Source organism: Euphorbia lathyris, chromosome 8 (assembly GCF_963576675.1).
Source record: "Euphorbia lathyris chromosome 8, ddEupLath1.1, whole genome shotgun sequence".
NCBI lineage: Eukaryota > Viridiplantae > Streptophyta > Magnoliopsida > Malpighiales > Euphorbiaceae > Euphorbia > Euphorbia lathyris.
The window spans coordinates 28,197,758-28,212,589 of NC_088917.1; the positions used below are offsets into that span (position 1 = coordinate 28,197,758).

Genomic DNA, 14,832 nt, shown 5'->3' on the forward strand with positions numbered 1-14,832 from the left:
TTGATCTTTTATTTGGATACATTAAGCCCCTGGTCTTTTATTTTTTTTGTCTCATCAAGTCATTGATGACCAAAAAAAGTAATTTTGAACATAAAATTCGGTTGACGGGCTGTTATTCATTGCAACTGCATTCAAAATTTGTATTTTTTCACCGTTTGAAACAGTTTTGGATGTATAATTTGGTTATAAGAAAACTGCAAAAACCTTAATTCAAACTGTAAAAAATATTTTTTTTAATAATTTCAAATACATATGAACTTAATAACGTCTTTTTAACATAATTACATATTCACAACTTACTAATTTGGTTATTAAGGGCTTAATGAGACCAAAAATAAAAGATCAAGGGCTTAATGTATCCAAATAAAAAATCAATGGCTTAATGAATCAAAAAATAAAAGATCAGAGGGCTAATGATGCTTTTTGCCAATAAACTTCTATTGCTACGGAGTTTAAAAATTGAGTCACTACCAAATGATCAGAAAAAAGTTGCCCAACAAACCGTTACTCTATAAATTTATGAAAATCACACCACAAATTTCACAACACAAGAACCTTTTTCCTTTAACTTGATCATGTCCGACAAAAATATGGAGAAAAAAGAGCAATATTTACACGCACTGTAAAATGGTAATCTAATTATTTGACAAGGAATATATCCGTTGGTTATGCCATAAGCACAGCCTCACCTCTTGAACCTGTAGAGAGTAAGAAAACAAAAAAATGAATAAAAACCTTAATAAAAAGTGAGCAAACAATGTAAAAGGAACACAAGAATGTTGATTTACATTTCTCAAATATCTCATTAGCCAATTGTAGTAGTGAATCTGTGTCCTCAGCCATTTTTGAAACCCTCTATGCCTCATTTACTGTTTCCGCCAGCGAATTGTGTGAACTTGTTTGATAAAACTTAGTTTATTGTTAATAGTTGTTGATGTAAAATAATAAATAAAGACATGATAAAACATTTATTTAGAATTAAAGAATATTAATTAGAGGTAAAAATATTCATAAAAGATATTGAGCAATAAGCTAATTAAAAAAGCTCGTAAAATTAGTTTTTTCAAAATAGTTTTTTTGAACCCAATAAAGCCTTTCAAACATCCTTTCACCAAACACAAACACCGCTGTTAGAGACTAGTCAAAACCTCTGAATTTGAGATCTTAACCCTAAAATAAAATTAATTAATTACACAGTATCACTATTTTTATTAAAGTAATATCAAATTTAGTGAGAGTATCGCCCATGTAAAAAAAGGGAAACTACAGCAAAGAGCCCACACGCTTCCTCCGCAGCAATTGGAACCTCCAAAGCCGCCGCTGTAAATTGAGTGATGATTTCATCGTTTAGTTACTCTTCCACTTATCTCTAAACTATCGCCAACTTCAATCGTCTTTTGAGCTACACACCGGCGAAGCTTTTCCATTTACCTGTGAGTTGATCTTTCTCATTTTTGTTTCATAGATCTATTAGTTTTTGATACATGAGTTCTATTAAGTTTTTTTTGTCTCGTAATTACATTTTGTTGTAGGAGTAGAATTATAGTTTCATTAACTTTTAATTAATGAATGTCGTTTGATTCAGGCAATTTTTGGTTGAAAATCGTTGTTGAAATTGAAATTGATTTTGTTGAGATGGATGATAGTAATGATAATTCCTCCCCTGGATCTCCTAAAGAACTTGCTAAGGATGATGATAGCAAAATCGAAACCATTTCCCGTAGGATTCAGGACTCTTTATCTTTAGGCAAGCAACACAAATTTTGGGAGACTCAACCTGTAGGTCAATTCAAAGATCTTGGGGACACTAGTTTGCCAGAGGGACCAATTGAGCCTCCGAGTCCCTTGTCTGAAGTGAAGCAAGAACCTTACAATCTCCCTAGTCCGTATGAGTGGACAACTTGTGACCTAGATTTGGAGGAAACTTGCACTGAGGTTTATAATCTTTTGAAGAACAACTATGTTGAGGATGATGAGAATATGTTTAGGTTTAATTACTCAAAGGAGTTCCTCAGGTGGGCACTTCGTCCTCCTGGTTATTATCGGAGCTGGCACATTGGTGTTCGTGCCAAAACTTCGAAGAAGCTTGTTGCTTTTATAACTGGTGTACCTGCAAGGATTAGGGTGCGTGATGAAGTTGTGAAAAAGGCCGAGATTAATTTCTTATGTGTTCATAAGAAGCTCCGGTCTAAGAGACTTGCCCCTGTCATGATCAAGGAGGTTACTAGGAGGGTTCATTTAGAGAATATTTGGCAAGCAGCTTATACTGCTGGTGTGGTTCTTCCAACACCGATAACAACTTGTCAGTATTGGCATAGGTCTTTGAACCCGAAGAAGCTTATTGATGTTGGATTCTCTAGGCTTGGAGCAAGGATGACAATGAGCCGAACTATTAAACTGTACAAGTTACCAGATTCACCAGTGACTCCTGGATTTAGGAAAATGGAGTTTCGTGATGTCCCAGCTGTTACTCGATTGCTTAGGAAGTACTTGAGCCAGTTTGTTGTTGCTCCTGATTTTGACGAGGATGATGTTGAACATTGGCTTATTCCAACTGAGGATGTGGTTGATAGTTTCTTGGTTGAGAGCCCGGAGACTCATGAGATCACTGACTTTTGTAGCTTCTATACTCTTCCATCATCTATTCTTGGCAACCCGAATTACACAACTTTGAAAGCTGCTTATTCATATTATAATGTTTCCACTAACACTCCATTGCTTCAGTTGATGAATGATGCACTTATAGTTGCGAAGCAGAAGGATTTCGATGTCTTTAACGCATTAGATGTCATGCATAATGAGTCTTTTCTAAAAGAGCTGAAATTCGGTCCAGGAGACGGACAACTTCACTATTATCTTTATAATTACCGCATTCAAAATGCCTTGGCACCAGCAGAACTTGGGCTTGTACTCCTCTAGTTTTGTCTCTCAAGGTGCGTGCAGTGGTTTGATTTGCCAATGAGATGTGCAGGCAACATGTTTTTCTGTACCTTTTTTGTGGAGATTTCAGAGATTCTATTTTTAATTTAACAGCTTAAGAACTATAGAGAAATTACGATGTTGTTAGCCATTGAAATTGTTAGTTGGACACAAATAATGTGAGAACATGAATGCCCCTTTTTATTCTTGACTTCTGTTCAGTCTAATTCTGCGGGAATGGCAGCATAATCTTTGCTTAATTGGTAAGAGTTGCTTTCATTATAGGATTAAAGCCTTGCCCTGTGGCATCCAAAATGTCGGCATTTGGCACATGTGACATTATTTGGTAACATGTGACATTATTTGGTAACATTTGGCCCATGCGATATCCTAATTTGTGACATTTGACCCTGTGGTATGATTTGGTAATATTTTACCCATGTGGTATTCTAATTTGTGATATTTGGCTTTCGGATCGATGAAAAGATAGGGACCACATGGGCCAAATGCCACAAATTAGGATAGCATAGGAGCCTAATGTTACCAAATGATACCGCATGGATCAAATGCCAGAAATTAGGATACGACAGTGGCCTAATGTTACCAAATAATACCACAGGTATCAAATGCCAACATTTTGGATACCACAAGGGCTTTAATCCTTCATTATATTATATAAGGTATCTAAACGGTTGTTGTGTCATAATCGAGTTATGTTTATATTCTAAGTGATTATTTATTATGTAAATGCAATAAAAATAAAAATGACCGGTAAATTTTCAATTTCTGGCAGTTCTATTATATATAGGCTTAATCTTGGTTTAAGATTTATGTTGCATATGATGAGTATTGCATCATGCGAGACTTAAAAGGCTACTCTTTCATTATGGCTTGCCATGCTGTATTCTCTACTCTTTCTAATTGTTTGTCGAAGATAAGAGGTTCATCATCAATTATATCTGCTAGCAAAAAAAGGCCGCTACTTTAGTTGACAGGGAAAGCAAAATAACATGCATCTTAGGAAAGTTCAATTTAATAATTACATCTTGAGGCCCTGGATAATTTCGATTTTGGTTAACTGAGTCTTGGGTTTTCTATGTCAAACACATGAGTTTTTTGATAATTTATTTGTTGTCCTATTAAACTTCTACTTGCCAAATTTGTTAGGCCGAAATATCTAAATTCGGTTAAAGAGCATTAATTATTTCATTATCAATGTGTAAAATTATATCTTTTATAATTCAAAATAATTATATTTTTTATAATTCAAAATAAGAGTATTACAATTTCTTTGTAGATAAATTAAATATAAAAGAAATTACAACGGTTAAATTTTGCTTAAAAATAAAAGAATAAGAGGTGAATTCACTAAACAGAATAATTACGTATCTTTTGCCTTAATAATTAGATGAATGTTTAAAAGTGTAACAGATCATGTAATATACTAAAATACATGGGATACTATATAAATTAAGAGCCTACATGAATATGTTTTATTTAAGAGCAATACACATATATATATCAAAGAGACAAAGCTAACCCTATCAGCAGTTTTAGTTATACTATTCATTAATTACATTGACTTATGCTTTAACACTCCCCCTCAAGCGGAAGCATATATTTTAATTATGCTCTGCTCATAAGGCAGACAATAATGCTGAAAGAAACAACCCAAAAATACAAACCCAGAATCCAGAAATCCAAAACAGAGACCAAAATAAAGCTCTAATACCATGTAATACACTAGAATACATGTTATACCATGTAGTTTAAGAGCCTATGTGAATATGTTTTATTTAAAAGTAATACACATATATATACAAGGTTCTCCTTCAATTAAGGAGACAATCCTACCAACAGCTCTAGCAACCTTACATCAACTTTAGACATGCTATTCATTAGGCAAACTATTCATTAATTATAGACTTATGCTTTAACAAAAAAAAAACAACCTTAAACAATGGTTACACAATGGAAGTCACAAGACTGTAAATCTTTATTTATTTCTTTTTTTAAATGGATGGAATAATAGTGAATGAAGAAGCTTGAATATATTATCCTATTGATTGTCACTCTAGAAATTCCGATTAAATTTAGTGAAATACGGTTATAACGTTTTCACAAATCAAAACGCCAAGTAAACTTAAAAAATAATTATTTGACAGGAAATCGAAGTTATATAACTATATTGCAATATTCATAAGCAAAACAAAACAATTGAATCATAATTAATTAATTAACTGAGCTGCTTGCTTCCATCTCACAGCAAATCAACTAGAGAGCATAAAGAACGCAATGCTTCTACTTATGTTTCATTTTTAGAAGCGAAAAGCTACAAATTAGCTTTTTGGTTATTTAAGAACTTATAAGGTAAAAATTTAGTCTTATTATCATCGAGGTAGGCTCCGCATATGAAACTTCGCAAATTTAACACAGATGTTTAGTTCCATGTAGACCCTAGTAGAGCTTAAATGACGCAAATATGAAATCAAATTGGCGGGAAATAAACTTCTATCACTATGGAGTTCACAGATTGAGTCACTACAAAATGATCAGAAACAAGTTGCCCAACAAACAGTTTCTCTATAAATTTATGAAAATCACACCACAAATTTTACAACACAAGAACCTTTTTCCTTTTAACTTGGCCATGTCTGAAAAAATTGTGGAGAAAAAAGAGCAATATTTACACGCACTGTATTGGTAATCTATTTATTTGACAAGGAATGTATCCGTTGGTTATGCCATAAGCACAACCTCACCTCTTGAACCTGTAGAGAGTAAGAAAACAAAAAATGAATAAAAACCTTAATGGAAAGTGAGCAAGCAATGTCAAAGGAACACAAGAATGTTGATTTACATTTCTCAAATATCTCATTAGCCAATTGTAGCAGTGAATCTGTGTCCTCAGCCATTTTTGAAACCCTCTCTGCCTCCTTTACTGCTTCGGCTGCGACAAATGATTTATTTTCGGCCTCTGCAATCCTATAAGCAGCAGCTATTGCTGCTTCTTCCACAGTATCAACATTTATACAAACCGGTGATGGCCTAGGCCGGACTTCTTTCGGGATTGGAGTCGGTGCTATTACCCCTAACGTTGAATTGTTCTTTATTTTATAACAATTTTGGACCTGCATTTCCATTACATGGTCAAACTATCAGCTCTCTCAACTCTAGAGCAAATATATTCTCATAATATGAAACACAATCTGTTCCCTTGTTACTTGTTATGTCCCTTCTCGGAGTTGGAATGGTATTTTCTTTATGCTCATGATAAAGTAGAGGAAAACTCAGGCAACAGTTTTCCTGCCAGCTATAACTAGATGCAATGTCCACTAGAATTAGGGCTCTCAATTTCTGACACAACAACACGATTTACCGGAACAACCCGCCTGACACGATCCCTTCGATATGATTATCATTTTTGTTGCATTTACATCATATATATTCATTATAAGATCACATAACATGATTACGACATGATAACCTGTTTTGACACTATTAGATTTTTTTTCTTCTTATCAGATTAACTATCACTCCTTTCATTTGAAGGGGCACAGCACAGGGACAGCTGGTCATTGCTATAATAGTTTTAATTTGCTACAGTATAGAGCCTAATGATGTGGTTTCAGACATAAATTTCATTCACATTTTTGTATCAGGAAAAATCAAAGGCATAAATAATGCATAGGAAAACAAAAACAAATGCCATTTTGAAACAACGAAGCAAAAATTTGATTTGACATTTGAACAAATATAAGCACACATCACGCATCAAGATAATGGAATCAAGCAGGATATAACAAAAAAGGCCAAACATTTACCTTTTCAAGTTTTTCTTGTGCAACCAACCTTCTTAACCTCGAGCTCAATTGCCTTCTGAAGTTTTGTGGTACAGCTTCCCTTTGCTGCATCAATATGAAGGAAACAACTAATTCATCATATTTCTCAAACTTAATAGAGCATGAAAAATGAGATAGCAGAAAATGCAGCAGAGTGCAGCAACACCTCAAGGCTCAAGATTATGGGAGGCTTTTGCATATGAACTTTGTGGAAGTTACAACACAACTAAATCCTGATTAAACGTTTACCAAGTCCTAAAAGGAGAATGTAATTGTAGTTCGTACCTAAAACGCTAGAGATGATATAAATGTCCTGACCTAAAACGCTGTTTATTCATATAGAATCTATCAAACAAGTGATTTTAATTATAAGTTCAGGCGAATGAAATTGTCAAAACAGACCAGGAAATAGCAGCATATATGCATTTTGTATCATCATCTGCCAGTACATATTATTAAATGTGAAAAACATCATGTATCTTTTTTTCCCTACAAATAAAAGCCTCCTCCATGGTAGATCAATGAACACTGCAATAATAAAAACTTCCTTCGTACCTCAATGTAGCCTACAATTGCACTGGTGTCTACTCCATTTTGCTCATTCAAGACTTTAATTGCTTCAAAAATCATTGCATTGTACCTGAAAAATCAAATAGTTTAGGCCAACGACAATTCATTAAATAGCTAAAGAAATGGGAAATCTGGCGCACCAGTATGTAACCAACAAAACCAAATTGTTTCTGTATCCATAGGTAGGTCGTAAATATAAACTCTATAACCAATGATGTGATGATTAAGTACTTGACACTTCCATTGAATGAAAAGATTGAAAAATGAACAAAAATACACAGAGAGCAAAGGCAAGAAAAACTAAGAGCATACTTTGGAGCAGTTTTTCCGTCCACTACGGTTTTAGAAGAATCATCAATCACAGGAGTGGCCTTAACCGGGGTAACAGAAGTAGAAGTCTGTAAGTTTGAAACTGGAATTGGAGAAACAGCAGTAGCAAGAGCATGAACAGAAGAATCAGAATCAACTTTTGGTTTTGGGGTCCGCGATTTTTCCCTTGGGCCCTGGCCACCAGCACTGACGCTCATATTCCGCCATTTGTCCTAAAAAAAAGCAAACAGTTTCACATAGTACATACCATAAGCAAAATCATATTTTCACTTTAGTTCTCATTCAACAAAACTCTTCATTCTTCACCATTGATAACTTCAGAAGTATATCAGGGAAAAAAGGGGCACAATTTTCAGCTTCATAAATTAATTCAAAGAAACACCCACCTCTCGCTGCCAAATTTCGGGTCTACCAAAGATAATAGCTAATTAACGTCAAGTTTTGCAAAACGTAGCTGAATTATCGAGAACAGAGTTGCGTTCTTGAGCTCGAGAAATACCCAAACACGCGTTTGTTTTACATTTTTCCAAATCAAGAAGTCAAAAGAAAGTTAAACACAGACAAGTGAGAGAGAAAGAAAACCTTAAGATCGATGTTGGAGCGGGCAAAGAGGAAAGGATTGAACTCGGGATCTCTCTGAATATTTTTCCATTTTCCGGTGCCGTGTTTGGCGACTCCTGCTCTTAAAGCGTCTTCTTCTTCCGCCGTCCATTTTTGCTTTGGATTTCCCATCACCGATTAGCTGAGTTTGTTCCTGTAAAAATTTCAACCTTCTTCACTGGGACTGACTAAAGACAGACGCAACGGACGAAGCCGTTTGCATAGTCAGCCCTAAATTTTGCAAATAAAACGATGACGTCAAAACACGACGTCGTCTCAATGAATAGAAACCAAACGTTACCGTATTGGTTGTCCTAGCAGCTTTCTTGATTTTGTGCCAATTATAATAATCCACGTGGAAGCTTAAGCGATGACACACCTTTCCAACTCAGCAAGGCTCCCTATCCCAAACTTTGAGAGTACAGGGAGGGAGAGAGGTGGAGCGAGTGCCAAGGTTTCAACTGCTGTACGCAAGGCTCATACGATCCTCATTTTCATCTCTCTGCGTGTAACAAAGTACAAATGGCGTGAAGCATAAATATGCTCTTTTATTTGTAAAAACAACAAGTTTCCCGGTGAAATTCTTGAAGAAAAAAGTCCAGTATGGAGTGTTTGGGAGCTCGAAACTTTGCAGCAATGGCGGTGTTTTCTTTTCCTAAGCCCAGGTTGAGGAGGAGAACATTGAGTAGTAATAAAAACAGAGTTATTTCAGAGAAACGGTGTCATCTATTACAAGTGAGATCAAGCAGAGGAAGCGACAGTTGTGTGGCGGTTAAAGAAGAATTTGCTGATGAGGAAGATTATATAAAGGCCGGTGGTTCCGAGCTTTTTTTTGTTGAAATGCAGCAAAAAAAGGCCATGGAGGAACAGTCTAAACTCGCAGATAAGGTTTTACTCTTTTCCAACTGCTTCATTGTTCGCTTTAATTTTAAAAACTGTAAATGCTTTACTCATTTGCTGCTGATGCTTATGCAGTTACCGCCGATACCGGTTGGAGACGATTTGTTGGATTTGGTAGTGATTGGATGTGGTCCGGCTGGGCTTGCTCTCGCCGCAGAATCAGCTAACCTGGGATTAAGTGTAGGACTTATTGGTCCTGATCTTCCTTTCACTAATAACTATGGTGTATGGGAGGATGAATTTAAAGGTAAAAGAGTTGTTCTATATCAGGAACTATATTTGATGCCATAGACTAGTAACAGAACAAAATTCAAACTGAATTAGCTTAATTTTTTATTTACTTCCGTCATGTTTATTTGTCTTTTCCCATTTTAATAGCAGTTCTTACTTTCTTTTCTTTACTTTTTTTTAATATGACGGTGAAGCTTTTGTTTTGTTTTCTTTTTCATTCTATGATAAAAAACACATTGAGAAAACCTCAACACCCTTGGCGGTGCTGAATTCCCTGTTTGGATCAACATCTAATTGGAATTTAATCTGTTGCCTTTTAAGACCTTGGACTTGAAAGATGTATTGAGCATGTCTGGAGGGATACCATAGTATATCTCGATGATGATGATCCTGTTTTAATTGGACGTGCCTATGGACGAGTTAGTCGACATTTACTTCATGAAGAACTGTTGAGGAGGTAAGAGTGCCCGGAATCTTTTTATTTAATCTGGTGGTTGATAAGTGGCGTTGTATAGTTGTGTAATCTGTATTAATTTCCGGTAGGTGTGTCGAGTCAGGTGTTTCATATCTTAGCTCAAAAGTGGAAAGAATTACTGAAGTTGCTGACGGTCACAGTGTTGTAGCTTGTGAAGGTGATATTTTTGTTTCTTGCAGGTAAAATGTGATATTCCCCATTTTAAGCTCCTTTATATGATAGCAGGCATGAATTTGTCTCAATTTTTCACTATATGTCAAGTTTCTAATGTATTATTATAGGCTTGCTACTGTTGCATCTGGAGCAGCTTCAGGGAAACTGTTGCAGTATGAAGTGGGTGGCCCTCGGGTTTCTGTTCAAACAGCTTATGGTGTGGAAGTTGAGGTAGGACTTAGGATACTTGTTTCCAAAAATTACACTGAACCTCAACTATTACTAGATATTCTGCATTTATATAAGAGGACGCACCACATTGTTTAGAACCTACCATTTGCTGTCTATTTTCAGCACAGTTGGAGAATTTTTGTAAGTTCTCCAAGATGCAGAGTTGATCAATTATGATGCTATCAGTTCTCTTTCATGTTTCCAGGTGGAAAGCATTCCGTTTGATCCTAGTAAGATGGTCTTCATGGATTATAGAGACTATGCTAAACAAAAAGTTCCCTGTTTAGAAGCTGAATATCCAACATTTCTTTATGTTATGCCCATGTCACCGACAAGAGTTTTCTTTGAGGTTTGTTTAATTGGATCCTATTTGGGTGCATAATATTTTCCCTTACAATTATGTCCGAAGTATTTAAGGACAATGTAATACAGGAAACTTGCTTGGCCTCCAAAGATGCTATGCCTTTTGACTTGTTGAAAAGAAAACTCATGTCAAGATTGGAGACACTGGGAATCCGGATTGTAAAAACCTATGAAGAGGTAATTTTCTAAAACGAAATGTGACGTATTCCATGTAATATGATCTTTTATCCACAGAAGATGCATGATAATCAAATCTTTAACCCTTCTATAATTTTCCCTTAAAAGAAATAACATGTCTGAAAAAGATTTTTCTATCTTGAAACTATGGCAGATTGAGCTTTATGTCCATGTCTTAGAATAAGCTGTCCTACTAAACTGTGGTTGTTAGAATTTCAGACACTTTTCATGTTGCAGATATTGAGACTGTCAATAGATTCTGTTTTTAATTATTGTGTTATCATAATTGCATGTCAACCAACAAATTTAAGAGGTTATCTGCTGACCTTTTCTTTTTTAAATTTCCATTTCTCAAACATGAGTCTTTAAATTTGGTTTTTCTTTTATATGATATCAGTCAAAGATGGTTTTGTTTGCTTCGACAGTGCTGTTGAGGAACAAAAACAAATTGGGTACTTGTTGACTTAGATATGGCATTATTAGTGATTGTGGCACCTTTATCGCTTGATACACATCCTATTGCACATAGGCCAGAATTCTCCAAGTTCCTGTTGCCTACCAGAATGCAAAGACTAGTACTTTTTAGTGGCTATCTACTCATGGACTGGAGGCACTTCGTGTGCAAGGGAATGTAGCTATGCTTTACAAATTAGTTCTGGTCTTACAATATGAATTATATTGATGATATTACATTTCTATGGGTGCATAAGAGTGTATATTCCTATCTTGATGCAGGAATGGTCTTATATTCCAGTTGGTGGTTCATTGCCTAATACGGAACAAAAAAACCTTGCTTTTGGTGCTGCTGCTAGCATGGTGCATCCAGCTACAGGTAAGAAAAGATTGAGAGAATAACGAGCATCTCAAAGAAACTTGAATTTGAAGAGGACTATTATTTTCTCTTTATTAAACAGGCTATTCTGTGGTGAGATCATTGTCAGAGGCTCCAAATTATGCTTCTGTAATTGCAAATATATTGAAACAGGATCACTCTAAGGACAAGATTGCTCTTAAAAGAAGTCATGCAAATATTTCAATGGAAGGTACGTTTCATGTCAACATATTTGCATATGCATGCACAAGAATTCCTTTGTCACACGCTAGCACCCTATGGACAAAACAGAGCAAGATAATATCGCAATTACTATATGGAATCACAATCTAGTTCGTAGTCTGTATATGCTACATAACTAACACACTTGTAAAGAGCATTTGCAGCTAAAAGTTTAAATCCTTTTGGATCTATCAATCAAGGTTTCTTTTTGGGGGTATTGATCCATTTCTGCAAATATTAGTAAGGATAGGATAGCTAACTGCAATATGGCTCCTTATGTGCAAATTTTGAGTTTTCAGGTCTTAGTTTGATGCATTTAAAGTAAATAATTACTAGTAAGTAAGAGGATAAAGTTATCTTGTTTTCTGATGGACACATTGGGATCTTATGAATCTTATTTGTAAACTGCCAAGATCTGAAGTTGTCCATTGAGTTAGGAGGAGTGCACTGATTTTGGAATTTGGAGAGAGCTTGAGGGAAACTTGCAACTTATTCCCGCACACAGTTGTAGTCAAATTGTTAATTACAGACTCTGAAGAAAAGCACAGAATCAGTGCAATTTTTAGAGCTTAACGACTTTAGTATTAGGCAGGTTGCTGGGTAATTTCTTGGCTACACAATTAACTTTGCTTAATTGGTTAGGTTTGTCTCGGTTATGCTTTTCTTGCACCTCATTTATGCTGTGTTGTTAGGACGTAGGAGGGGTTCAATTGCATCTTGTACTCTTTCCCTTTTCGTTGAACTCATTAGTGTGGCTCATTTGGACTTGAGATGAGATCATTAAGTGAACTAGAGACTTAACTAGAAAGAGATGTATGAGATTATGCAATATGGCTACCATGATTGATTCATTTCAAGTTAAAAATATGACCTCTAAACATAAACTAAGTTACTAACTTGTAAGTTTCAGTATGCTGCATATGTTATATGTTAAGTAATGAAATTTTCCTGGTGCACATGGCTACTTAGAAACAGAGCTTTTTTCTCAGTAGGAAATGCATATTTTTGTAATCATAACTATTGTATACTATTTTCCTATCTAGTCAGTCAGAGAGATAAAGTGATATTGTTGAATATATCACTTTTGTCATGCTATAAATATACCAACTGAATGCATCAAAGTCAGAGATTTGATTTATTATGAATACATCACTTTTGGTCAGCTTGGAACACTCTTTGGCCACAAGAGAGGAAACGTCAAAGGGCATTCTTCCTCTTTGGACTAGCACTTATATTACAACTAGATATGGAGGGCATCAGGACATTTTTCCGTACTTTCTTCCGCTTACCCACTTGGTATGGATTACTTTCTTTTTTGCTCCATTCTTATCACATTTATCCGCATGTACAAGTTACACCTTGTATACATAGACTTCTTTTCAGATTGTTTGGCATCTTGTAAAGCTGGTAAGGAGATGAGACTTGAACATCATAATAGCTATATGAAGAAAAATATCTAATTTATTTCATATTAAGTGAATAAACAAGGGAAAAAGCACCGTAAGGCCCCTGACCATTCCGATTTTGGCAGATTAGACCTTGATCTTTTATTTCAACACATCAGTCCCCTGATCATTTATTTTTGGTAACATTAGACCCGCTTTCTGAATTAGTTAGTTGTGAACATCTAATTTAGCTAAAAGAGCAGTACTCATTTCATTTATGTTTGACATTGTATTTTTGACAGTCCAAACTGAGGGTTTTACAGTTTTCACATCATACATATAAAAAACTGCTTTCAAACTGTAAATTTCGGGTGCAGATTAAATGGATAACGCTATGTTAACCGAGTTTTATGTTTAAAGCTGATTTTTCTAGTCATGAAGGACCTAATGTGACAAAAAAGGAAAATCAGGAGTTTGTTGTGTTAAAATGAAAGATCAAGGGGTCAACTAACCAAAATCAGAATGATAAGGGCCCTCATTGAATAAACAATACCCAACTAGTTGCTTTCCACAGTAAGGAATAAACTGAAGTGTTGTGATGATGCAGGATGTGGCAGGGATTCCTTGGTTCAACTCTATCTTCAGCTGACCTCATACTATTTGCGTTCTATATGTTTGTTATGGCACCAAATGATATGAGAATGTGCCTTGTTAAGCATCTACTTTCTGATCCCAGTGGAGCAAATATGATAAGAACTTACCTCACACTCACAGTATAATCCCATCCACTGGTTCTATTCTCAACTTGGAAATTATTAGGATCCCACTGACACGCCCAAATTAAATAAGACTAGGTACTTGTATATACTATATTATATATACACATTTTGCTTCCATGTTTCTTCTTTTAGTGTTGCCAAATTGTTATTTCTATTTCATAGTTAAGTAATTGTGAATATATTCATAATTGAACCCAGACACAAGTTGATGTTTTGTTTGTAAAATCCGACTCTTCAAGGGTGTTTTCAATTTCTAGGATCACAGGATGAGCAACTGTGATAGGTGAACTAACTATTTAGAATTTCTGGAGTTTATTTGTCCCTTTCTATGGTGATTATGTCGAGGGGATCCAGGACAAAATTCTAGGGTCAAAAAGAGATGATTGAAACAGCCATGCCTAGAGGTGTGAAAATGGTGTTCTTTTTTGAAGATTGAAGTAGCCTTCTTTTTGACCGACGGAATTCCAGGTTCTTTCAGAGCGGATTCCATGATTCCCTTGCTTGTATCGTGTCATTAATGAATTCGTGGTATTACTTTATAAGATTAACAAAGAAGAAAGAAACACACAAGGAACTTAAATGCTTAATCAATGGATAAAGGAAATTTAGCCATTCAAGTTCGTTTGCTATGCTTTTAACGGAAGATTTTAGAGTACTTCTAGAGTAATACTTATATTTTTTCTTTCCACCAATCATGTTCATGAAGTGGTATTTAAAACGATTTTCATTAGTCGGGAGTAATACTCATGGAGTGCTGTAGAATTTCTCACTTTTAACCCTTCCGTTTGACATGTACTCTTTTTTTTTTTTGCCACATGAACAT

The 14,832-nt window shown here is 35.3% G+C and overlaps 3 protein-coding genes across 3 annotated transcripts; 2 read left to right on the forward strand and 1 right to left on the reverse strand.

Moving 5' to 3' along the window:
• The first annotated feature begins 1,230 nt into the window (after window positions 1–1,230).
• On the forward strand, window positions 1,231–3,134 carry LOC136203147 (glycylpeptide N-tetradecanoyltransferase 1-like). The gene is made up of 2 exons (XM_065994223.1): window positions 1,231–1,433; window positions 1,586–3,134. Exon 2 carries the CDS (start codon window positions 1,636–1,638, stop codon window positions 2,917–2,919), a length of 1,284 nt encoding a protein of 427 aa, XP_065850295.1. The 5' UTR covers window positions 1,231–1,433; window positions 1,586–1,635; the 3' UTR covers window positions 2,920–3,134.
• Window positions 3,135–5,402: 2,268 nt separating this feature from the next.
• LOC136202399 (single myb histone 4-like) lies at window positions 5,403–8,485 on the reverse strand. The gene is made up of 6 exons (XM_065992985.1): window positions 8,244–8,485; window positions 7,644–7,873; window positions 7,317–7,401; window positions 6,744–6,827; window positions 5,780–6,050; window positions 5,403–5,690 (listed from the first exon to the last, which is right to left on the reverse strand). The coding sequence occupies exons 1-6, from the start codon at window positions 8,391–8,393 to the stop codon at window positions 5,659–5,661; spliced, it is 852 nt and encodes a 283-aa protein (XP_065849057.1). The 5' UTR covers window positions 8,394–8,485; the 3' UTR covers window positions 5,403–5,658.
• A 179-nt stretch (window positions 8,486–8,664) lies between these two features.
• LOC136202398 (lycopene epsilon cyclase, chloroplastic) lies at window positions 8,665–14,135 on the forward strand. Its single transcript, XM_065992984.1, has 11 exons — window positions 8,665–9,149; window positions 9,237–9,408; window positions 9,714–9,849; window positions 9,936–10,046; window positions 10,149–10,251; window positions 10,457–10,600; window positions 10,684–10,791; window positions 11,527–11,623; window positions 11,706–11,834; window positions 13,009–13,141; window positions 13,838–14,135. Exons 1-11 carry the CDS (start codon window positions 8,865–8,867, stop codon window positions 14,007–14,009), a joined length of 1,590 nt encoding a protein of 529 aa, XP_065849056.1. The 5' UTR covers window positions 8,665–8,864; the 3' UTR covers window positions 14,010–14,135.
• The last annotated feature ends 697 nt before the right edge of the window (window positions 14,136–14,832 follow it).